The sequence below is a fragment of the Hyperolius riggenbachi genome, chromosome 7 (genome assembly GCF_040937935.1).
Source record: "Hyperolius riggenbachi isolate aHypRig1 chromosome 7, aHypRig1.pri, whole genome shotgun sequence".
Lineage (NCBI taxonomy): Eukaryota > Metazoa > Chordata > Amphibia > Anura > Hyperoliidae > Hyperolius > Hyperolius riggenbachi.
Genome location: NC_090652.1, coordinates 270,009,922 through 270,035,895, shown reverse-complemented (window position 1 = coordinate 270,035,895; position 25,974 = coordinate 270,009,922). Strand labels below are relative to the sequence as shown.

At 44.1% G+C, this 25,974-nt stretch overlaps 1 protein-coding gene across 12 annotated transcripts in view; it reads left to right on the top strand.

Moving 5' to 3' along the window:
* Positions 1–25,974, top strand: part of PKP4 (plakophilin 4) — a 471,364-nt gene that overhangs the window by 421,057 nt on the left and 24,333 nt on the right. For all 12 annotated transcript variants that reach the window (XM_068245730.1, XM_068245731.1, XM_068245734.1 and 9 more), the window contains 6 exons: positions 2,422–2,539; positions 4,747–4,935; positions 6,330–6,503; positions 10,136–10,286; positions 14,060–14,255; positions 17,826–17,910. In XM_068245730.1, coding sequence (XP_068101831.1) covers positions 2,422–2,539; positions 4,747–4,935; positions 6,330–6,503; positions 10,136–10,286; positions 14,060–14,255; positions 17,826–17,910 — 913 coding nt within the window. The remainder of the gene's footprint in view (positions 1–2,421; positions 2,540–4,746; positions 4,936–6,329; positions 6,504–10,135; positions 10,287–14,059; positions 14,256–17,825; positions 17,911–25,974) is intronic.

The window sequence follows — 25,974 nt, the reverse complement described above, 5'->3', positions numbered from 1 at the left end:
ACTTGAGAAACCTTGGCTGCTGACACAGGGCAATTGGTCCTCACTGGGTATGCCTGCACTTCCGGAATGTCAGCGTGCTGCCTCTGCAGCTGCCCCTACGCGTCTTGTTGTGATGACTCATTCAGGGGCTGGCAGCATGCCACATCCGTCATTTTGAAGAGTAGGAGGACAGATCCAATTGTTTCAGCTCAGTTTCACATGATGAAATCATCCAGGTGTTTGAAAGCACATTGTGTGGTGTGCTATATGCACGCATAACACATCACACAATATGCCAGGCTCGTCTGCAACTGACTCAGTAAGCATGGCTGGGCTGAGGCAGAGGCGAGAGAGGCTCCAGCCTCAGGGCGCAGTGTAGGAGGGGACGCACAACTCACTCAGCTATCATTCCCCTATTGTGTTTGAAGCAGAGAGAAATAAGAAAAGGGGATACATGGCAGTGACAGCAGCCAGATCACTAGAGATTTAGAGGGGTTGAGGGCTCTGGGGCGCCTCTTAGTCTAATAGCAATCAGTGTGTGATGCTGGGGTGGGAAGGATGGAGGGGCACACTTTGGTGTCTCGGCCTTGGATCCTGGAGGACCTTGTCCCGGCTCTACCAGTAAGTAGTCAAGGCCAGTCAGCGCAGTCCAGCCATGCGGGCCCGTTGCCAAGAGCAGGTGCTGTTCGCTCCAGGCAACGGGAGCGCAGCCACGCATGTGCATTTGGCCCCGGACCGGAGGACTTTCCAGGGCACATTGCTAAAGAACGAGAGGGAGTGATCAGGCTGGAGGAAGCCCCAGGTATGTATATTTTCTTTTTAATGCCCCATCTCAGGTTCCCTTTAAACTTTCAAAGTATGTAATTTTCAGTGTGACAAAACGTGCTAAAATAAAACTGATCAACCATACAGTATACTTGCTTATGTGATTTTTTTTTTTTTTTTTTTTTTTTTTATTTGCTTTGACATACTGATAAATGACTCACACTGTTTAAACTAAGAAATGACTCATCACTAGTCCATCCTCTGCATTCAGAGTGTGTTTATATGCTATTAAAATCTGCCCAGAGTAATGAGAGAAATGCAGAAAAACAAGAGCATTGACTGAAAAACCATTTGGAGAAATGTGAGAGGCTGGTTTTGAATACCACACATCACAACACTCACGTCATCAGGTTTTCTAAGCAGCATAAGTACTGAGGAAAAGATTACATTGCACATACTGGAGGCGACATTGTCCGTATTAAAGGAGGCTCCTGATCAGTAATGCTATACTGTACATGTGTTACTGATGATCCCCTTATTTGATTAGATAGCTTACTACAGCATACTTCTTTCGTATATAGTTCCCCTTTATAACTAAATGTCTGTAACCAACTTCAGGTCTGCAGCTCTTCTACCTGGAGATTTCTGGAAACCATGGCAATCACATTACTTAGCGTTAGATACACCAAATTCTCCTCTGATGGTCTTATTGGGACCTACCGTAAGTCTGCACAAAGCAGAAAGTAAAAAATATTGCTTCCCTTTTCAGCCCTACAGCTTCCCTGAGTTAATGCGTACCTGAACTGAGAGGGATCTGTTGGCTGCCATATTTATTTCCTTTTAAGCAATACCAGTTGCCTGGCAGTCCTGCTGATCTCTTTTGCTGCAGTAGTGTCTGATTCGCTCACCTGAAACTAGCACATGGCTAATTTAGTCAGGAACACCTGATTTGCATGCTTGTTCAGGGTCTATTCGAGACAGAGGCTCAGCAGGACAATCTGCGTTGTTTAAAACAAAATCAATATCTGTCTCCATATCCCTCTCAGTTCAGGCGTGCTTTAACTCGCAATCACTACAGGGGAGAGGGATCCTGCTCCTGTGAGGGGATGCTGGCTCTGCCTATACACATTTGGGAGTACAGTAATCACTCCTACCTCAGTACAAGCTGACAGTTATGCAAGGCAGCTTTCCCACCGAAACAGGCAGAGCTCCAGAGCAATGCCCTGGGAAAAACACTTCAGTTAATCTGTGTAATTTAGCATGTTAAAATCCTTAAATAAATGCAAGTTATTTGATACAGATTGCGTTTTCTTAGTCACCGTTCAGTATGAGGACACAAACGCTTTAAAAATCCTCCCTTCAATGAGTGATGTTGTGCTAAAGTTCCACATCTGTGAATGCTAATGGCAGATCTGAGAGCCCTTGTAGTGTGAGCTCACTGACCCTTTAACTGGCTCCCCCCTGCAGGCCCTCCTATACATCTAGCTCTTGTTCAGTGCTAGCCATGTGTAACTCCCAGTTGGCACACACCATGATATGTGTTGACATTGCTTTCTACCGCTGCCATCCTCCATAGGAAACTCTTATAGCCGCCTGGTAATGTTCTATGTGACCCGTGTCGGAAGGTATCTTTAATGAGCAGCATTGATTTTCTCTTTTGTGCCTTTATTCTTGCAGAAACCTGAGTTCAGCGGGGGAAGAGGCGCGGAAGCAGATGAGATATTGCGAAGGCCTGGTAGATTCTCTTCTCTTCGTAATTCAGACCTGCGTGAACACATCGGATTTTGACAGCAAGGTATATTTTGTTTTTTCCGGGGGGTAATAATGCATTATACATGGCCTTGTTTTCCACGCACCAAACCGTTGCTGTGCTTAAAATCTCTGCCACGGGCGTTTTCCTCCAGTCTGCGCACACAGGCACGCTTGAGAAATAAAGTTTTGTGCTCTCTGTACAATATCTCTTCCTCCTGGAGATATCAGAGTTAAATACAATCTCAGCCGCTTCCTCCAGGGACTCCGATCGATAAATCCATTATGGCTTGGTCAGGTGATCTTCCGACTGTCTGCTCGGCAATGCGTTTGTGCGCTCGCAGATCCTAGAAATCACAAGCTGCCTCTACACAGAGGCTCGGCTGTAGAAAGCAGATAAATGGAGTGTAGGTGTTCTCCAGAGCAACAAATACATTTCTGGTGTGCAGTGATAGAACCAAGGCTGTGGGCTGCATGTAGGCCAGGAGCTCTGGAAATGTGGCCCGGGGAGTACTGGTGGGCTGCAGGCCTATGTCATGTCGAAGCAAGGGATATACTGTGTGTGAAAATCGTCTGCGTCGTTTCGGCAGCCAGTACATTTATTATTGGCAGCCCTGATAACGATCAGCAAGTCTCCAGAATTTCCTGGGTAACAAAGGTCAGAAGACCTTCAAAGAAATATTTAAAAGTGTACCGAGCAATAATTTTTTATTTTTTTTTACACTGAACCTCCCCATAAGGGAAGGTTCGTATGGAAGGGCAGGGGTTGAAGGGAGCCTCACCACTTACCTACATTGTGCTGCTCCAGGCCCATACGGGTGCATCATCTTCGGCAACATCTTCCGGCCACATCTGCTGCATTTTGTAGTTGTCTGGCAGTGTCTCTTGCGCGCTGCAATGCATGCTGGGAGATGTAGTCAGTGGATGCCAGTACATCCATGTACTCACATCCTCGACTACATCTCCCAACATGCAAATCATTTGTTGTGGCCACACTTCTTTTGGTGTGGGATAAGTCATGGAGGCTGGAGGTCACTTTTTATGACGCCTGGGAGATAGACCAGCAGTCTGTGGTCACCAGTGTAGCAGGGAGAAATGAGTGTGATTGTACCTGGGGTCTCCATGATTTGAAGCTACGCCCCTGCAGCCGGGCAAGTAAGAGTTAAAGTGTAACTGTCGGCCATAAAATCAAAAATCAGTTCTAATTCTGACCAGGAAATCCAAAAGTTAAAACTCACTCTTTCTTTTCCTCTCCATAAAACATCATTCTCCAGTTTCCCTAAGTCTTATTTGGTACATTGCTGAACAAAGGAAGTTGCAGGGCATGCTGGGTTGTCCTTTTTTTGCTTCTCTACTTTCCCCTCATGTATAACGAATGCAGCCTGATTGGCTGAAGCCTCTTTCCCTCCCGTTTTCCCTTCCCACACCTCTGTTCCTCTCTGATTGGCCAATATTTCTCATGCTGAGACAATGCACTTTCTACTGCAGAGCTGGGTGGGAGTGTCTGAAGATTGGGAGGGAGGGCAATGATGTACAGACACAGAGTAAGGGAGGAAGTGTCCGGATTGGCTTCAAGATGCAGTCAAAATGGAAAAGCCTAAGAAGTATTTTCTCTTTTTTACTATTAAAAAATCACTAAAATCAAAATGTGGACAGTGCAATACATATGTTATGTAAGTAGAGCGAGTACCTATCTACTTATATATGTATGTTTGTTTTTCTGAGATAGTATGGCTGACCGCTCCACTTTAACAGTAGAGCCTTCCATGTTCCTCCACATTGAGCTAGGAAATCTAGGAATATGTGTTTTCTTTCACAGCAACAGGAAAGGCTGAAAATATCTGTGTTTTTATGTTTAGTTGTTTCTGAATTTTGTGTTCCCCCAATTCCTGGAAGTTCTTCAGCCATGCAAAGTGTTATCTAACACAATTAGAGGAGACTGCAGGTGAAGTGGCTGGAAGAGCCTGAGTCCAGCAGGTTTATCATTGCTGCCATATTGCTGTGCTGCCCAGATTCTAATAAAGCTGTACACTGGTCAGAGTGTGTTTGTTGCAATATGTTCATTAAATTCTGAAAATGTCCCGAAAGTCATTAGGATTAGGACTTGCTCTCTAATAAGCATGTAACATCTTTTTGTGGTAAGATGGCATTAAGCTTTCCTGCAGAATAACAGATGAGGCAATGTTCTGTCAGCCATATGGAGTGTGTGGAGAGTGTCAGGCCCTGACAGAGTGTGTTCCCTCTCTCTTCCAGACAGTGGAGAACTGCGTCTGTACACTCAGAAACCTATCCTACCGCCTGGAACTGGAAGTGCCTCAAGCTCGCTTGCTGGGAATAAATGAAATCGAGGACTTCTGCAAGGAGTCTCCCAGCAAGGACTCCGACTCCAGTTGCTGGGGTAAAAAAAAGAAAAAGAAGAAAAGGCCGCCTCAGGAAGAGCTGGTAAATTAGCTGAACTTTATATTCATACAGAAAACTTGTCATGAAAGCAACGGTTACCATGGTAGAGGTACCAGGGGATTATGGGAAACATACAGAGGTAGAAGCCATGTTGGCGCCTTTTATTTTCTCTGTGTTTAGCTTTAGTTATGTCTCTTCCTTTCCAGGACTACCTTAGAGAAATCTGTGGATGTTTTTGTTATTTAGGTCCGCAAGATCATTAAAGGATAACTGTAGTGAGAAATATATGGAGACTGCCATATTTATTACCTTTTAAACTATACCAGTTGCCTGGCAGCCCTGCTTGGTCTATTAGGCTGCAGTAATGTCTGAATCACACCAGAAACAAGCATGCAGCTAATCTTGTCAGATCTGATAATAATGTCAGCAACACTAGATTTGCTGCATGCTTGTTAATGGGCTATGCTATAGAGGCAGAGGATCAGCAGGACAGCCAGGCAACTAATATTGCTTAAAATGAATTAAATGTGGCAGCCTCCATATCCATCTCACTTCAATTGTCCTTTAAGACAGCTTTATAGGGTGCACTTTATAAGCAGCATTGTTGAAGTGTTAGAGAGTCTTGCCCAAGGTCTCCTCACTGAATAGGTTATGGCTTACAGAACAGGAAGAGCTGAGATTCAAACCCAGGACTCCTGTGTCAGAGGCAGAACCTTTAACCACTTCACCGTCCAGCCACTGCTACAGTTCTTAGGAATTTAAGTCCAGCTGTTCTAATAGGAGCGCTTAATGTGTAAATTAGTAAGTGATTAGCATCCTAGACACCCGGCTTGCACCTGATAACTGGGGGGAGTGGGGTCTGTGTGTTTTGAATATGCTGGGCAATACACTGGGTCTTTGTAATTGTAAAGACTGGTTAGGAACACCCCTGATTGGACCAAAAACTACTGTCCCTGCCCTCAGGAGTACACTACTGGGCATTATGCTGGGAATACACTGGTCGATCCGGCGGGCGATTAGCCACCGAATCGACTCCCACCGTGTCCCCGCTCTTCCGCGCGGATTGATTACCGCTCGTCCCCGCCAGCGCTCCTTATCAGCTGCTCGATTCCCTGCCATTGTCCACCGGGGTCGAGCAGCGTGATCGGACCAGCTGAATATTATCAGCTGGCCGGATCAACTGCTCGATACACGGTACAGAAATGTACCGTGTATCCCCAGCACTACAAGCAGTAAATTCAGGCCAATGATCAGCTCTCTACAGTAGTGACTGGGAAGTTTGGTGGCTATGCTCAGATATTAGCATTGATGGTGGTTGCAACCATGCCCTGTATAGCCTACTGAATCTTTCCATCTAAAGACTCTGACACTTTGCATTTTTTTTAAATTAATCCTAATTGGGTTTGGCTGATGAGTTTGTTTTGTGTCACTTGCAGTGGGATGGCGTGGGCCCCATTCCTGGACTCTCACAATCTCCGAAAGGCGTTGAAATGCTCTGGCACCCGACTGTAGTGAAGCCATATCTGACCCTCCTGGCCGAGAGTTCTAATCCGGCCACACTGGAAGGTTCTGCCGGGTCTCTCCAGAATCTCTCTGCCGGGAACTGGAAGGTAAGAAAGTGCAACCTATTACTCAGTAGTAGTCAGTAGTTATACTGTTATTACACTGCTAATGTGTGGATTGCAGCATACTATAGAAGTCAGCTATGTCACATGGCACCCTACTTGTGACTTATCAGTTCTTCCATCTCTCACTCAAGAAGCTTCTTCCAGATGCATTCTCAACACATGGTAGACTAACCCCACTTTAATAGGGTTCAGGAGGTCTTTTAACTAGTCTATTCATTTTGGTACATTCTGAGATTTAAAATATGATCTTTCACTGTTAAAATTAATGATAAATCCTTTATAAACATACTTAAAAGTATTTAAAGGCCAAGGAGTGTTAAGAATCTTTCACACACAATTAAGAAGTACTCCTAAAGGACGCATCCAATTTTCATTGGCCAACAACTGATGGATTTTACCACCTATTTTGATAACTGTGAGCAGATTGTGTAAGTAAAAAGAAAGACAAAGACAAACCCTTATAAAGCGCTTTTCTCCTGGCGGACTCAAAGCGCCAGAGCTGCAGCCACTAGGACGCGCTCTATAGGCAGTAGCAGTGTTAGGGAGTCTTGTCTCCTACTGAATAGGTGCTGGCTTACTGAACAGGCAGAGCCGAGATTCGAACCCTGGTCTCCTGTGTCAGAGGCAGAGCCCTTAACCATTACACTATCCAGCCACTCATTACACTATCCAGCCAGTAGTAAGCTCTCATACTACATGCAAGTGGTAAAAATGTTCAATCAAAATTGGATGTGTGTACCAGGCATAACAAATATAAATGCGTCATGGGGTACTTAAGATGATACTCATAGCAAGCGGTACTTCGCCAATTCAACAACAACAAACCATTTATTCCCGTAGGACCCAAAGCACATAAGCTTGTCTCAAATCGGTACATAGTGTGCAGGGGGAAAACTTATGTGATCATAAATGCCAGGCTGAATAGGTAGCTTTTCAAGGGTTGGAGCTCTCTTGATTGTGTGTGGCAAGGCATTCCAAAGGTTAGGGGCAGCATGACCGAAGGCTCTGGTTTCAAAGGTTTTTAGATGGTCTCTTGGGGTGGCCAAGATCCCTTTGATCTGAGGTTGTGGGAGGGGTGACGCAGTTGCAACAATAAAGTCATTAGTAAAGGGTTATATGCTATTATAATGTTGAATAGCATTTCACTATAGTGGTGTTTCTCAACATTATTAAAGCTCCTCTTTATCAATGACTATGTTGACAATGTACCCTGTATTATGGGTAACAAGATTATTTATCTTACAACGTAATGGACAGACTAAAAGAAATTCATGGTAATCCCTAGATCCTATTAAAGTACCTCTGAGGTATGCTTACCGTGTGTTGAGTCTAAGCTCTATATTATTATTAATCTATAGAACATACGCTACCCCAGCCTCACTCCCACCTCTCCACTTACCTGGGTAGAGAGCAAGATGGTGGATTCTCTCTCTGCTGCAGATGTGGCTAAATGTGCCTACTAACGGTACAATCTTCATCAAACAATTGCCCAGGTTGTCGGATAAATGTGGTCGGATTGGCAGAAAATAAATCTCAATGTCCCAAACGTTACTAATGGTGATGTTTGACAATTATGCAGATGTGTTCAGTAGCAATCTTATATCTTCGTTACCTCGGCAAAGCAAACGGTCTGTAGAATCGTATGCGTTCCATGCAGACATGAGCTATCCCTAGACTAGATCAGGCGGCTTTCTCTTTGTTACATCCATGCTAGTTGCATTTAGGCATATATACAGCATACAGTTACAGAAAGTTACAAGAAAGAAATCAGCAGAAGTAGAGAGAAGTGCCCTCGGGAGCCCATGTTGACTATTCTTATACAAACCTCTAAAGAGTTAAATGTGACATCATCCCGCAGGGATGATCTAGTACCCATCGCATGCAATTGGCTGATAATAGTATGTGATGGATGACCCTATCTGCGCCTGCTCCTAGGGGACAAGCCAAATATGGCGTTTCCTCCCTTATTACCCAGAAAGGAGGGAAAATGCTCCCTGGCTATTGTTTACCTTTAGGAAATATGAAAACACTTAATGTTTACAGTAAAGATGCCTGGCAATCTGTACATCGTGGACAAATAAGCACTCTGGCCTTGGGTGAGACACCGGACCCTGTTCCACAGGGCTTCTAGAAATGCTCCTTAACCTCCTGAGCGGTATGGACAAGCTCAGCTCGTCCATCACCGCCGGAGGCTGCCGCTCAGGCCCTGCTGGGCCGATTTTCCTCAAATAAAAAGCAGCACACGCAGCCGGCACTTTGCCAGCCGCGTGTGCTGCCTGATCGCCGCCGCGAGCAGCGGCGAAAGAGGGTCCCCCCACCCGCCCGAGCCCTGCGCAGCCGGACCAATCAGTTCCGGCCAGCGCTAAGGGCTGGATCGGAGGCGGCTGACGTCAGGACGTCGGCTGACGTCCATGACGTCACTCCGCTCGTCGCCATGGCGACGAGGAAAGCCAAACAAGGAAGGCTGCTCATTGCAGCCTTCCTTGTTACTTATGCTTGCCGGAGGCGATCAGAAGAACGCCTCCGGAGCGCCCTCTAGTGGGCTTTCATGCAGCCAACTTTCAGTTGGCTGCATGAAATAGATTTTTTTTTATTAAAAAAAAACCCTCCCGCAGCCTCCCTGGCGATCTCAATAGAACGCCGGGGAGGTTAACGGGAGACTCTCTGCAAATCACATCTTTTAACTAAACTCAGTTAAAGTAACTGAGGCCTACAAATTAAAGCATATTGTACTTAAATTCTAACATATATATTTTTTTATAGTCAGTTGTGATGGATAGGAGGTACAGATTGGTTGGTTGATGGTGAAATAATCAATGTATTACAACATTTTCTTATGGCTTGGGCGATTCTTTGTTAAACATTGTTCCATTGGTGTGCAACCTTAAGGCCCATTGCTGCTAAGCGTTTTTTTCAAAACTTTTTTGCGCAATTAACAATTTTTTTTCCGGGATATCACGCAACATTGTTTAATGAAAGTTTGTTAAATGATGTTTCATGACGCATGCCAGCCACGGATATCATTCATTTTTGATCGACTGCCATGTCCAATTAAGTTGTGGAGGATCATTCCGATAATCATTGACTTAACTGTTTTGCCACCATCCTGTAAATGGTCGTTTACATGATCTTTCGCTTCAGACGCCACAAATGCCGCTTTGGCCAGATGGATCCGGGAACAATCGTTCATCAGTGGAGAGCCCCGATCCATCTGGCAGTTATCTGCCGGTTGCTTAAGAGAGGGCAGTCAGTGATTGGATGGTCACATCTGGAGTCCGTCATTGGCCACTCCCAATTAGGACCCCCTTCTTTTTGTAGAGCTGGGCCTAACATTTAAATATGTGAATTATGCATTAATCCAAAAATTAACCTGCTCAAAAATTGTAATTGAGCATTATCCCTTCAGCTAACTTCCTTACTTACCACCCACTATGATAGAAACCGACTTTTCTACATGCCAGAAGTGTGGCTGCGACTGGCTTTCTGCTGTTTAGTGATGTATTGGTATGGATCAGGCATCGCTGGCTGCTGGCTGGAGCGCGGAGCAGGCATGACCTGTGAAGAATCCCCTGCCAGCGTTGTAAATAATCTCTGTCCTTTCTCTGTCTCTGTAGTTTGCAGCATACATCAGAGCGGCTGTCAGGAAAGAGAAAGGGCTGCCCATCCTGGTGGAGCTCCTGAGGATGGATAACGACAGAGTGGTGTCTTCTGTGGCCACCGCGCTGAGAAATATGGCATTAGACGTTCGCAACAAGGAACTAATTGGTACGTAGCGGAGACAGGAAGAGGGAGGATGCTGGTGGCTGCGGTAACGCTTCTTTTACAGATAATAAAACCTCCAGGCCTTTTTGCCATCTAAGAGTGAAGTCAGAATATGTAATCCACATGTGTTGCATTGAAATGTACCCCACTGCTCTCCACTGTAGCCTATGATGACTGATCATAAATGCAGTATGATTATCTTCATTGCAATCCTATATAAAACTACCAATCATTGAAGCTGAGCCCCACTTTTAAAAATCTGGTGGTCTGAAAAGTAATATTATTTTGGGGAAATGTCACGTCTGGCAAAAAGCCTTCTTACCTTTATAAATAAGCCACAAAGGGCCCATGTTTTTTTTATTGTGGTGCTTCATTTGAAAACTCCTTTTTCTGGGGTGAGGTATACCTTTAAAGAGACTCTGTAACAAAATGTTGAGCCTTATTTCTTCTATCCTGTAAGTTCCTATTCCTGTTCTAGTGTGCTCTGGCATACTGAAGGATTTTCTAATTGCACTGTCTCTGTAATAAATCTTATCTTCTTTCTTCTGTCGGCTCTGTCGGGCTTAGGCTGGAATGTGTGGAATGTGCAGCACTGCCTGTGATAGGCAGAAGCTTTACACACCCTCTCCAAGCTCTGCATGAGTCACACAGTGAGCTGTTCTCAGCCTATCATACTCTGGTTAGAAGCCGTGTCTTTTGTTTGTAAACACTGCCTAAAAATGGAAAATACAAGCCAGGATTGCAGCAGGGAGTGGCAGAAACAGCACAGAGGGGCCCAGGAGAACATAATGAATAGAATGGTATGCTTTTTATTGTAAGAATTTTAGAGTACTGATTCTCTTTAAAACACTAGAAGCTTGCAGTTCAGGCAAACTTCTTTCATATGCATTTAAACCAACCTTATTTTAAATAGATTTTACATAGGAAGTTTTGTAAAGTATGTTGTAGTTTGTGCAAAAGGAAATACCTACTGCATCAATTCATATATCTTTAAAGTGTACTTGAAGGCAAAAGCAAAACTTACTAACCTCTGTAGAGGGAAGCCTCTGGATAACCTAGATGCTTCACCTATCCCCCTCGGGCTTGCCGGTCCAGCGCTGGGACCCTCTAAACCTATTTAACAATAGCTTGGCTAGTAGATGTGTGCGACTGCGCATGGATGAGAGCACAAGTGTAAGATGGCCTGCACAGTAGCATGAAAAACAGCCCAAATAGCCCAGTATGGCGGAATAATAGGGATGAGTTAATATAAATAATGTACTCACAAAGGTGGGTTACCGCTAAGGCAATCACTATAATTGCAGGTGGGGAGATTAGACCCAACCCTACTCGTGTACATGTAGAAAATTGGTGGTACCCCCTCCACTCAGGGTGGGCTCATAATATCAAACAGTATTTGAATGAAGGCACCAGATTAGCATAAAACAACTAAAAACAGTTCAGGAAGGGAGGTAGTGATGGACATTCCTCCCCAAAGTAGACTTGACAGTCTATGATCCACTGAAAAGTTTTTCTTTGATCAACATACGCCACAAATTATTTGCAATGCGTTTCATGGGCTATAACCCGCTTCATCAGGCAACAAAAAGGACCTCAACCGTAGTCTCCGTAAACATGAGCGGATGGAGGTCTGTAACATGGTATAAACAAAGATTTTCCTGATTATTTCATCTGTTTATTTGCAAAAAAAAATCCTTACAGAACTCTTGAATTGTAATACATTACTTGAAAAAAAATTCTCTACATAACTCACCTACCCCGGGTTCCCATCACTGCCTTTTCCGCCCTGTCAGCTCTCCCGTTCCGCCACAGTGTCCTCTAATAAATTCTGGCATTTTCACAGCAATGGCGCTGATCCTGGAGTTACTTCAAGGTCAGCACCAGTGCTGTAAAAATGCCAGCATTTACGAGAGGACACTGCGGCGGGACGGGAGAGCTGACAGGATGGAAGAGACTGCGATGGGGAAACCTGGGTAGGTTAGTTATGCTGTGGGCTCTTAGGCTTCTTTGGGTGGTACATTATGCAAATAATTATTCTAAATACATTTTGAAAGGGAATAATCAGAAAAAAATAATTTCTCATTTTCGGCCCATTGTAGTTTTAAAATAAAACGTTTTATTGTGGTTAAAAACCATACATTTTATTTGCCCATTTGTCCCTTTTATTGCAACTATTTAAAATATTTCCCTAGTACAATGTATGGCACCAATATTTTATTTGAAAATAAAAGTGCATCACTAATTAAAAGCCCGTAATTCAAAAAATAACAGTAATATACCATCTAGACATACATTATTAAAATAAGTTCAGTCCCTTAGGTAACTATTTATGTATTTTTATTACAAAACAATGTATGTAGGTGTAATTTTACTATTTGGCTACAGGATGTCCTCACGCATTATCTTCCTGTGCGTACTATTAATATGCTAACAGGAAGTAATGCGTGGATGTGTTACTTTCGTTATTACAATGACTGCAGGCATCTCATTGATGCCAGCGATCATTGACACAGGGACTTAGATCAATGAATGGGAACTGCGTTCCCTTTTATTGATGTCCTCTCTAACTATCGGCGGCAAGAACGCTGGAGGGAGCGCGCACCGTCGATAGACTAGTATCTGCGCTCCTGGGACTTTAGATGAAGTCCTGCAGGGCATAGATATACTACACGCTGTGCAGCAAGTAGTTAACCATTTAGTGGCATCCTAACGCATTAATACGTCATGCTTTACCCTATTAACGGCAACATGACATAATAAGTCGCGCGTTCCCGCCGCTGCTACCGCCGTGTGCGCGCCGCTACGGCCGCCGTTTCCATCAGGATCCTGTGCTGAGGGATTGGGGAAGAGGACCAAACGGTCCTCTACCCAATCGCAGTGCCTGGAGTGAATGGACGTGACCGCGAACAGCGGCTACGTCCATTCACAAAAACAGGAAATGTAACAATTAAAGTGTAAAAAAAAAAAAAAGTGAACACTTACTATAACGAGTGTTCACTAGCGCCATCTTGAGGCCAAAAAGTATATGACACGTACAAAATACATACATTTACAAGTACATACACATGAGTAATAAAATTAATAAAATTCCACTTCCAACACTCCCCCTCCAAAAGAAAACACTTGTAAAAAAAAAAATTCAGCTTAAAATAAATAAATACTTGCCTTAGGGACTCAGCTTTTTTTAATCTATATTTTATGGGGGAAAATTAATTTTAATTTATTACATTGGGGCTTGTAATTATGGCCAGAACAAAAAAAACAGAACAGAAAAATAACACCTATATTTCAAAATAATATACTGTCGCCATACATTCTGATAGGGACATAATTTAAATGGTTTAATAATCGGGACAACTGGGCAAATACAATGTGTTTGTTTCATCCACAGGAGAATGTTTAATTTTAAAACTATAATGGCTGAAAACTGAGAAGAAATAATTTTTTTTCTATTTTTTTGTTTTTTTCTCATTGAAATGCATTTAGAATAAAAAAATTCTTAGCAAAATGTACTACCCACAGAAAGCCTAATTGGTGGTGAAAAAAACGAGGTATAGATCATTTTCTTGTGATAAGTAGTAATAAAGTTATTAGGGAATAAAAGGGAGGAGCACTGACAAGTGAAAATTGCTCTGGTCCGTTAGAGTAAAAACCCTTGGGGGTGAACTGGTTAAGAAAAAACTCAGATATGGAATTTTGCTTCACATTTTTTTTTTTTTTTTTACCTCTGCCATTAGCAAACAAGGATGTCTCATGCTGCTATTTTTTTTCCTTAGGCAAATATGCAATGCGGGATCTGGTAAACCGGCTTCCGGGTGGCAATGGTCCCAGCGTCTTGTCTGATGACACAGTGGCAGCAATCTGTTGTGCATTGCATGAGGTCACCAGCAAGAACATGGAGAATGCTAAGGCCCTGGCGGACACCGGAGGGATTGAGAAGCTGGTGAACATCACCAAAGGCAAAGGAGAGAGGCGAGTGCTCTGCAGCTGGAGAGAGATTCTGTACAGTGATCAGTGACTCCTCCTCCCGGCCACTTCACCTTTTACTTCTCATAAGTGGTGTCTCTGAGATCTCTCACTCTACATCAGTGAGGAGAAGCCGCCCCTCTCTGCTTTCCTGAATAGCTCTGATCACACCATTCTGCTTTATGTCCTCATTAATTCACTTTCTGTCTTCACTACAGATATCTGGCCATTTGGTGTCAGAGCAGGGATGAGGAGACGAAGGAGCCTTGCTCTTGTCATATTTGAATTATTTTTATTCCCTTACGTCCAAATTTCATCTCTTTACCTTTCTGTAAGTCACGGCGATGAGTACTGTTACTGTGCCCACTTAAAGCTCAACATCACATAAAAACCTCTGTTAACATCCATCTCTTTTCTCAGTAGTGAGCTATTGTTAGTCTCAGATCTGCTGTTAATGCCTTATTTGTTAGTCACATGACCGTTCTGGTTTCTGCCTTCTAGAGAACTGATTGAATTTAAAGTTTATATTCGATTAAGATTATACTCTTAAAGCTAAAATTTCAGTCACTACTCTTAGTTACATAAAAGAACATTTGAAAGCATTCCCTGTGTGTAATGCTTACAGATACTTTCACTGCAGAAAGCAGTCAAAATTTGCTTATCTCTGGTTAATCTGCAAATTTAATCATTGCCGGATAAAGCTTCCTGTGCCTTCACACTGCCCTCCTCCGTCCCTCTGCTGAATAGACACATCTGCCAGGCAACTCCTAAGTAACTTCAACAGAAAAGGAGGTGGGCAGAGTGAAGATGCAGGCAGAGTGTGTTCTCAGGCCAGCAATGATTTCATGTGACGATTACCCAGAGATAAAGAAGCTTCTACTGCTCTCTGCAGTGAAACGAAACATTTTTACCCACAGGAATTCTGGGGAATGCTTTCAAATGTTTTTATGCAACTACCGTGTTTCCCCGAAAATAAGACACTGTCCTATATTAATTTTTGCTCTAAAAGATGTGCTAGGGCTTATTTTCAGAGGATGTCTTTTTTTTTGGGCAAACACACTGGTATTTTTCCTATACAAAATGTACATACTGTATGCCATGTGCAACATACACAGAGCTTGTGGTTTGCAGATATTGGCTCTCACTTACAAGAAATTGATTCTGCTGATCATGTGGGTAAGAGTCTATTTCTTGCAGGCAGAGAACTGTCAGTCTCCCCAGAGCTATGATAGGATAAGCTGTGTGTGTGTGTGTCCTGGGAAGAGGTGAAGTGCTGGTGATGCTTATCAAAACAGATCAGGAGAGCTGGCTCTAACAAAAACACAAATTGCCTGACACATATACAGTATAGGACTGTGTAGAACTCACATTATACTGCTGCTCTCCTGTATCCAGGCTTTGTATTGAGCGTGACTTGCTGGTGTCATGTGGGCTGCTGCCTAGCTAGGGCTTAAATTCGGAGGATGTCTTACATTCCAAGCATTCTTGACATTCCTGCTAGGTTTTATTCTCAGGGGATGTCTTACTTTAGGGGAAACACGGTAATGGTAGCCACACATCTAGCGATGTATGGGCAGATTCGACCAAGAGACAAATCTTTTTCTTATCAAATCTGATAAAACAGAATCTGTCAGCTGCCCATACACCACAGACAGATTCCCGATCAGTTTCAGCATGTAATCTCTTGGGAATTGGCCTTGTGCGCCGCATACGTCCACCTTGCCGCCCTGACACTGTCCCCTAAAGTCAATGTCCCCCCATACAAAGTGTATACATATCTTCTCCGCAGCCCGCGCTTGTCCCCGGCTGGATTCCAGGATTCCTCCTCTGCATACACGCGGGCCTCACGTGCTTTCCTAGTAAGGGCGTGCGTGTGTGACATCTCACGTGCGCCCTTACCAGGAAACCATGTGGGGCGTGCGTGTATGGAGAGGAGAATGCACCTGGAACAGCGGAGGAACAAGCGGAGGCCACGCAGGGGGACAGCGTCGGTGGTTTTTGCAGGCCGTTACTGCCACGCACCCGATCGAGAGAATGCAACCAATTTTCACCCCGAAATTGGTCACATTGACGGTCGGTCATGTACTTGGCAGCATTGATTTTCATCCAATTCGATTATAATCGAATTGGATGGTCGATCGGCCGCCAAGTCGCCTGATGTATGGCCACCTTAAAGGGACACTTCAGTCAAAAAAAAATGAGTTTTACTCACCTGAAGCTTCCAATAGCCCCCTGCAGCTGTCCGGTGCCCTCGCCGTCTCCCTCCGATCCTCCTGGCCCCGCCGGCAGCCACTTCCTGTTTTGGTGACAGGAGCTGACAGGCTGGGGACGTGAGTGATTCTTCGCGTTCCTGGCCACAATAGCGCCATCTATGCTGCTATAGCATATATCATATACCATATAGCAGCATAGAGGGTGCTAATGTGTCTGGGAACGCGAAGAATCACTCGCGTCCTCAGCCTGTCAGCTACTGTCACCGAAACAGGAAGTGGCTGCCGGTGGGGCCAGGAGGATCGGAGGGAGACTGCGAGGGCACCGGACAGCTGCAGGGGGCTATTGGAAGCCCCAGGTGAGTAAAACTCATTTTTTCTGTTTGACTTAAGTGTCCCCTTAAGAGTAGTTATTGAAATTTTAGTTTTGGGTGTATAAATCCCACTTAAGGGGGGGGGGGGGTTGGAGAAAAAATAAAATGTTTATGCTGTATGGCCACCTTAAGAAGTAAAAAAAAGAAAAACACATGGGCTTCAAATCTGTGAGCCAATTAGTGAGATGTATTTGTGGCGTTGTGTGTACTGTGGCTTCATAGTGTACGTACACCTCATTATAGCCACATTATGCTGGTATATACACATGACAATCCTCCCACTACCCCATAGCCTCACTGATCTGAAGCTTTTTTTTTTTTTTAAATAATTCTTTAAAGGGATACTGTAGGGGGTCGGGGGAAAATGAGCTGAACTTACCCGGGGCTTCTAATGGTCCCCCGCAGCATCCTGCGCCCGCGCAGCCACTCACCGATGCTCCGGCCCCTCCTCCGATTCACTTCTGGAATTTCAGACTTTAAAGTCTGAAAACCACTGCGCCTGCGTTGCTGTGTCCTCGATCCCGCTGATGTCACCAGGAGCGTACTGCGCAGACACAGACCATACTGGGCCTGCACAGTACGCTCCTGGTGACATCAGCGGGAGCGAGGACACGGCAACGCAGGCGCAGTGGTTTTCAGACCTTAAAGTCTGAAATTCCAGAAGTAAACCGGAGGCGGGGCCGGAGCATCGGCGAGCGGCTGCGCGGGTACAGGATGTCTGCGGGGGACCAAGCCCCGGGTAAGTTCAACTCATTTTCCCCCGACTCCCTACAGTATTCCTTTAAAGTCTGAAATTCCAGAAGTGAACCGGAGGCGGGGCCGGAGCATCGGTGAGTGGCTGTGTGGGCACAGGATGTCTGCGGGGGACCATTAGAAGCACCGGGTAAGTTCAACTCATTTTCCCCCGACCCCCCTACAGTATCCCTTTAAGGTTTGGCAGAAAAATACAGAAAACTGTTCATAACTCTTTTCTTATTTTCTGGTTTGTATAGATCTTCATTGAAAGTGGTTAAGGCTGCAGCCCAGGTGTTAAACACGTTATGGCAATATCGAGACCTCCGCAGCATTTACAAGAAGGTACTTCTGCATTGTGTTACCGCTCTGCACTTGTGTAATGTCTCTGAGAGAGGCATTGTCATGTGAACAGGTGATATAAGCTGGCTCTTGACTTGAGAGGAATTGTTAAGTCATATGAATGCTGCTATTGCTCTCCTGTTACAATGTCTCTTTGTGTGAGTTACAAACAATGGCTGCATACTATAGGAGAAGCTGAGCATTAGGGGGAATGAAGAGGACCTGAGATGACAGAGCAGTACGTGACCTGCAGTTACTCTGCTCACAAACGTGGCTGCAAACTCAGAACAGCGCAGGGACAGGCTACAGATTTCCAGCAATTTTTACACCTCTGTCTAAGATAGTTCCTGTTATGTTGTATAAATACTGGACAGACCTGTTGCCTATATCGGCATACGTGCCTGGAAATTTGGGCACAGGGTGAAGCAGAATAACAGCTCACCCTGCTCCTACAAAAGTCCGGGCGGCGTTAATTACTTTTCCTCCCCCTCCAGGCCGCCATAGACTCAGAGGGAAAGACATAATTTGGCTGCCAGATATTGCTGGCAGCCGAATTACGCTTTATATTGAAATTTGGGCAACGCCTTTTGGCAGCGCCCAAATTACTGTCTGAGCACCACTATAGCCGTAATTCAATTTACAGCACGTGGCTTTGCGCTGTCTTGGCTCTAGCAGTCATTTGTGATGGTTTTGGGCCATAATGTGTTCAGTGTTTGCTGTACAGACATCCTCAATAAGCTGTCAAGTTAGATGTACAGATTGTCAAAAGGGTAGAAGTAGGAGACTGCCCTCTGCCTCAGGGGAATAAAATAGCATTTTTCTTAAAGGACCTCTTTCGAGAAAAATATGCATTTGTATGAAAAGTACAATTAGCCTGGAGTGAAATGCACTATAAATTGATTTTTTTTCCTACATTGCAGTCACTCGCAATTTCCTGAATAGAAGGCAGCCAAAATAGTGTGCAAGTGAGTGGGGAGGCTGGCTGACATCTTTGTATAAATCCTTTCCAGAAAATGTTTTTAAAAAGAATGAAGGAAAATACTGAAAATCCCCCATGAGGAGATGGACTAGTCCAAAACTTGTTAGATTAGTCTTTTTTTTTTTTTTTTACCACCTACTGTAAGTGACAGCAACCTAGGAGAGAGGAAATTTATACTGTATTTTGCTTTAGGAGAAATGTACTACATATAAATGTGTATGTTATATTTTACAATTTTTTGCAATAGTGGTCCTTTAAGAAATCCATTACAGCTATTGGTTGTTCTCTGGAGCAGGCTGTACTGCAGAGGATGAGTCAGGGTCACTATCCTCAAACAATGCCTGTACTTTCAGTGTGTTTAAACACCTTTATTGTAGCTGCATGAAAGTAAAATTTGTTTCTGGAAAACTGTGCCGTTTACTATGGAAACAGCAGAACCGCCAGCTGCCACCAGAGGGAATGTCCATTGCTTGGGGACTGCTGTCCCTTGGATATTTCCTTACCCCTTTTTCCTTAATAAAGGGACTCAAAGATGTACTGAAACAGACATGTCCTTTATGCTGCTACAGGTGTTATAAGGTACTGAGAATGCCGGCATTGTTTGAAGCTACTTATCCTGAGATGTCACACACCCGCCACCTTATGATTGGCTACAGTATGGCTTCTTCTTCAGAGGATAAGGGGTCTCTGTGCAGAATCAGACTGTAACCTGAAACAACGCTTTTGCACCGCAGTTAGTACGGTTTAGCAGCTGAATTGTAGGCTGCAGAGCCCAGTGCAGGCAGTCATTGCTCCAGTGAAGCCAGTATTCATGCCAGTTAGCCGGAACTAAGGTGCTGAGGATTAGTGACTTCACTGAGCCAGATAGCAGTATGCTGTGATAGGCTGATTGCTGTACCAGGAAAAGGCACAGCTGTAGGTTCCTGCACTGGCAGAGCTGGAGATGTAGCCAAGTAGCAGGTTTCCTCAGTGTATGAACTGCAGTGTGTACTAAACAAACACACATCCCTGGCTATATTAGTAATAGCATTGTCCTTGGAGGTGTAATACAAATAGCCTGTTTCTCTGTTGATTAACTGCATTAGTTGGCCAGGTGGCCAGAGAGAGTATGCTGTACATTGCGAAGGACACGTTTTTAAAAAAACTCATAAATTATAAAAGTTTTTCCGGTTCAATGCACAATCCAGTAACGGCTCGTGAAAAAAAGTAAAATAATTTAAAATTGACATTACATTTAAAGAGGCACTGAAAGTAAAACAAAATTATGATATAATGAATTGGTTGTGTAGTATGGATAATTACTGGAAGATTAGTAGCAAAGAAAATATTCTCATGCCAGTATTTTTATTTTCAGTTATATGGTGTTTTTATAACATTGCTTCATTCTCTAATATTTGCAGTTTACACACTACTCAGCATTCTAAATGATTTTACAGAGCAGGCCTGTGAACTTTTGAACTGTCCTCTGAAGAAGAAAATAAAATACAGTGACTGACGGTTGAGATAACAAGCTTCAGAAGACAGAGCTCTCTGCAACTTTGAAAGGCGAGGAGCTCAATGGCTCTTTTGCATAGATAACTGGAGTTTCTTAACTCTTCCTGTACTGGAAACAATATTAGACTTATGCCTCTGCTCCTAATGTTTTGTTTCTTAGCTGTACTACACATACAAATCATTATATCATGTTTTATTTTTCTCTTCAGTGTCTCTTTAAAATGCACTATAAATTACTTTTTGTCCTATGTTGCTGTCTGTTACATTAAGTAGTAAAAAGCTGACAGATCTGACAGGTTTTGGACCAGTCTATCTCCCCATGGGGTATTCGCAGTATTAACTTAAGGCTCAGTTCCCACTTGTTACAAAAACCTATCCGTTTGGTAATTTTTTACAAGCTTAGCGCAGGAAGCAGATCCTAATGTTAAAGAACGCCTGTACTTACCTTGGGAGCGGGAAGCCTCTGAATCCTAATGGGGCTCCCCCCCATCCTCCTCAGTACCCCTTTTCCTGCTCTGGCAGCCCCTGAAAATCCACCAACAAGCTTGTCGACTGTGCGCAGCTGCGTAGTAGTCATCCAGCTCCAGAATCATAACAATCCTGTGACGAGCCTCGCTCGTCCCGGTCAGCTACATTTTTCTGGAGGAGCAGATGCGTTGCCCATAGCCACCTATGGTGCGACGCATCCGGACGTGGACGCAATGGTGAAGCAGAGCAGCCCCAGAACTTCCCGCTCTGTGCCGAATGGATCCGTCGCAAATGGGAACCAAACTCAATTCTTTACAAAAGCGCTCAATGGAAAGGATATATACAAAGATGCCAGCCGGCCTCCCTACTCACTTGCACACTGTTTTGGCAGTTGGACTGAACAATTGCTCTTTAGTAAGTGCTTTTATAAATAAAGTTTAAAGTATAAATTATTATCCCCCAGACCTTTCAGATCTTTTAGATTTTCAATACTTGCAACTTTGGGGGAAAAAGGTAATTTAAAGTCCATTTTACACTGGGAGAAATCTACATTTTAGTATGTATGTATTTTAGATTTTAAAATTTGCTATCATAATTGTCAAACAGTGTGTTTCACAACTTAGTGGTGTTATCCCTTCAACAGCCTGAGCCATTAAGTCTGCTGCTCTGCACAGACAATTGAATTTTCCAGCCCAGATGATTGTTGTTGAAGGCTTTAGCTGACGCTGTGCCATCAGCGGTGACAGTTTATAGATGCTGGGCATGGCTGAGCTGTGTGTACCGCACTATGGTGAGAGGAAACAGGAAGCTCCCCACAGTGCACCAGGGGCAAAGCAATCAGACAGTCTGCTGTGGCAGATTGCTTGTCGCCTGTGTTGTGATGTGTTGTGATGGGTGCAGGAGACAAGTGGGAGGCCTGGACACATAAAACTGATGGCCAAATCATTGTTTGGGCCTTCAAAAATGTCGTATTTGTTCTTACTCAAGACACAGAGGTTTTACAAAAGCTTGTGACAGAAAATGCCCCATTTCTGTATAGTGTGATAAGTAAAAGCCTATCTCCAGCACAGCTCTACTGTCAATAGTAAAAACAAGGCTCGACAATAGTTATTTTAAAAGACACCTCAGCCGAGGTAAAGCTGCCTGAGGTAAGCACAGAGCTATGATGTTCATGCTTAATCTACATACCTCTTTGCTCCTTCTTAAAGCAAACTGAGCAGCACATTTCAAAAGGGAGGTTCATAATACAGTGCCGTTGGGGTGAGTGGAAATTATTACCTACGGGAGGCTGGTCCTGTAACCTTTTGTCTGTATGGTGGTCGCTATCGCCTCTGCAAATGCCACAGTTTTATTTTATGGGGTTTGGCAGCCGCTCACACCCACTGCAGTACATGCTGTGATCAGCCAAGCCAACCATCACCCCAACACTTATAGGGGAAGGTTCTTTTAAAAAAAAATAGTAATTATGCTGCCCAGTTCACTTTAAGGGGCGAGGTAAAAGGTGGGAATGGGAAGGAGAAAGGAGGAAAAATTGTGGCAAGGCCTTCCTGTATGAAAATGTAACTCAAGGCAAAAATCACATTTTTCAGTAGCTGTGGTAGAAGGCTGTGTATGAGTTCTTCCATTGTTTTAAAGAGAACTCGAGGTGTTTTTAAAGAATGTTATCTGCATACAGAGGCTGGATCTGCCTATACAGCCCAGCCTCTGTTGCTATCCCAAACCCCACTAAGGTCCCCCTGCACTCTGGAATCCCCCATAAATTACAGCCGTGCTGTGAGGCTGTGTTTACATCTGTAGTGTCAGTCTCAGCTGCTCCCCCGCCTCCTGCATAGCTCCGGTCCCTGCCCCCGTCCCTTCCCTCCAATCAGCAGGGAGGGAAGGGATGCAGGCGGGAACTGGAGTTCTGCAGGAGGCGGGGAGAGCAGCAGACTAACACTATAGAGATAAACACAGCCAGCTCTGACAAGCTGTTTGTCAGCAGCGTGGCTGTGATTTATGAGGGATTGCAGAGTGCAGGGGGACCTTAGGGGGGTTTGGGATAGCAACAGAGGCTGGGCTGTATAGGCAGATCCAGCCTCTGTATGCAGATAATATTCTTCAAACCCACCTCGGGTTCTCTTTAAGACAATTACTGTAAGTTATGCCAGATAATAATCAGGAGTGTAGCTAGGAATCATGGGACCCCATAGCTACATTTTGATCTTAAAAAAAAAATAGTTATAAGCCCCCCCCCCCCCCCCCCAAGGTACACAGAAGGACCCTCCAGTATAGGTAGCCAGGCATCACTGAAGAGCTACCTTCTCTATGATTAGAGCACCTTCTCTTGTCACGTAACATGATGAGAAAGGAGGGCTATGTAGTCATGGAGATGGGGACACCTGGAGACTGTAGATCATTGGTGGAGGCTGGAGAGGTGAATTGCATCTCAAATGTTTGGCTGCCACTACTCAGGCGGCCCGCCACAGGTCTCAACTAAGCCTGCCGCAGACCAAAGCTGGCACAAGGTCCTCCAGAACCCAAGGCTGAAACACCAAAGTGTGCCCCTCCATCCCTCCCACCCCAGCTGTCACACACACACACACTGATAGCTATTAGACTTAGGCCACATACACACATCAGACCATAGTCTTTAGAAAATGAAAGATCACAGACCAATCTTACCACCCTTCATGTAGTATAAGAGCCATACTCTACACAGTCTTTTCTATGGAGCTGAACTCCACATCAGGAAAAAATCTTTGCAAGATGCTGCACACACAGATGCTGTACAGACACAAAAGATCAGTATCTGCAAAATATCTGTTCCTGCCAAAAATCCATTCATGCAAATTGCAATGATAGTCTATGAGATCTGCAGATCATCATACACACATGATTTAACTGACATTCATCTGCAGATCAGATCCACCAGGATGGATTTTCAGATCTGCAGATGAATGTCAGTTAAATCATGTGTATGATGATCTGCAGATCTCATAGACTATCATTGCAATTTGCATGAATGGATTTTTGGCAGGAACAGATCTTTTGCAGATACTGATCTTTTGTGTCTGTACAGCATCTGTGTGTGCAGCATCTTGCAAAGATTTTTTTCTGATGTGGAGTTCAGCTCCATAGAAAAGACTGTGTAGAGTATGGCTCTTATACTACAGGAAGGGTGGTAAGAGGTCTGTGATCTTTCATTTTCCAAAGACTATGGTCTGATGTCTGTATGTGGCCTAAGAGGCAGCCCAACCCCCGCCAACATCTTAATCTCTAGTTATCTGGCTTGCAGTCACACCCATGTATCCCCTTTTCTTATTTCTCTCTGCTTCAAACACAACAGGGGAATGATAGCTGAGTGATTTGTGCACCCCCTCCCACACTGCGCCCTGAGGCTGGAGCCTCTCTCGCCTCTGCCCGGCCCTGCCCTGCCGCAGAGCCCTGTATAGCTACCAGCCATGCCCATTGGGCACTCCCATGGCTAGTAGCCCCAGATCTCCCACAATGGCTGGTATGGTGATCCTTTCACCATTCATACTAATATCCGTGTTAACTGTAGACTTGTCAAGATGACTGTGGTGATGTCATCAGTCAAGCAGATTAGAAGATTGCAGTCATTCACTATGGAAGTCCGAGCTGCAGAGCAGTGGTGGCAGATTTCTTCTGACCTGATATATTATTGGCGTCTCCACGCTGGTGTTTGTAGCACATGCTAATCACATCATGACCAGCAGTTTCATGACTTGTAAAGGAGCATTTTGTTGTACCTTGCTAATGCTGGCTGACACTGTGAAACACCAGGGCCTAGCCATGATAGTGATGTGCTGTTTATTTCACTGACATTCATACAAATGTCTACAGGCAGGCGCTTCCATTGTAAAGCCCCGTACATGTCTTCAATTTAGATTGGCCAATCACTGACCAATTTTACCACCGTCATGTAGTATGATTGCTTACCTATGATTTGTTCATACATAGAGGTGGTATAATTGGCCAATCAAAATTGAAGGTGTGTACCAGGCTTAAGCTAAATGGTGATAAAATGCAATGAAAAAAAATAAATTGGGGGGAGGATGGGATTGCAAAATGTTCATGCAGCCAAATGCTACTCCTAAGCAGTTATAATAAATGGGACTTTCACACCTAGACATTTGCCTGGCTGCCATCTGCAAATGGCCCTGTGTACAAGCCCCAGATTTATGTCTGATGTTTTTATCAGCTAATTAAGTGGCTCCTACACGGATTGTTCTGCATGTCCATTTTTACAGAGAAAGCGAGTCCAGGCACTGAGTGTTTGCACAGGAATAGAAAAACATTTGCATCTGGACAAGAGATTTTAATAATGAGCGGCCTTTTGATGTATAATGGGTCAGTAAATGAAATTGCTTCTACTTTAGAAGAATAATTTTCTTTTTTTTTTCTTTCGCTGGTGTTTGAGCTCTTGTTCAAAGAAAGTTCTTGTGAGTTATTACAGCAGCCCGAGCAATCTGGAGAACACTGCCTTCCAAAGTTTAAAGCCCCAATCCAGACGCAGTTGTCTAATATGGATTGTTTTAAATTAATTGTGCATAAAACAATTTGAGTGGAACAAACTGTTATTGCAAAATAAAAAGGAAAGTACCAACTGTACCAATTCATAGATCTCATCAGCACACTACACTGCCGGCTCATTTCCCGGTCTGTCTAAAACACTCCCACTTTAGGGATATGGACATGATGGTGTAATTAACAAGTGGTTTCTTTTGGGTTGGAGTCGTGCCTCCGTGCTGACTCTAGTATGAAGGTATAGCTTTAGACTGACTAGGAGATGGGGGAAGTTATTAGACTGAAGGAGGTTGCGGAGTATAAATTGGTTAAGAGGTGTTTTACTTTAGATTTTGCATGAAAAGCCATTTGTAAACACTCAAGGCTCAGTTCTTCTGCATGCAGTTGTCAGCGTTAGATCTGACTGGCCATGTTATTTGACAGGTTGCTTTTCATCGAATACAAGAATTTTAATGCGAAAAAAAGGCAGCATATTGTTTTTTTTACAGATAACTTTCACGCATGGAAAACGATATGTAGAATGCACTAGAAATTGAAAACAGGGCCTAAAGGGCAGCCATATTTACCTATTTCCTTTTAAACAATACCAGTTGCCTGGC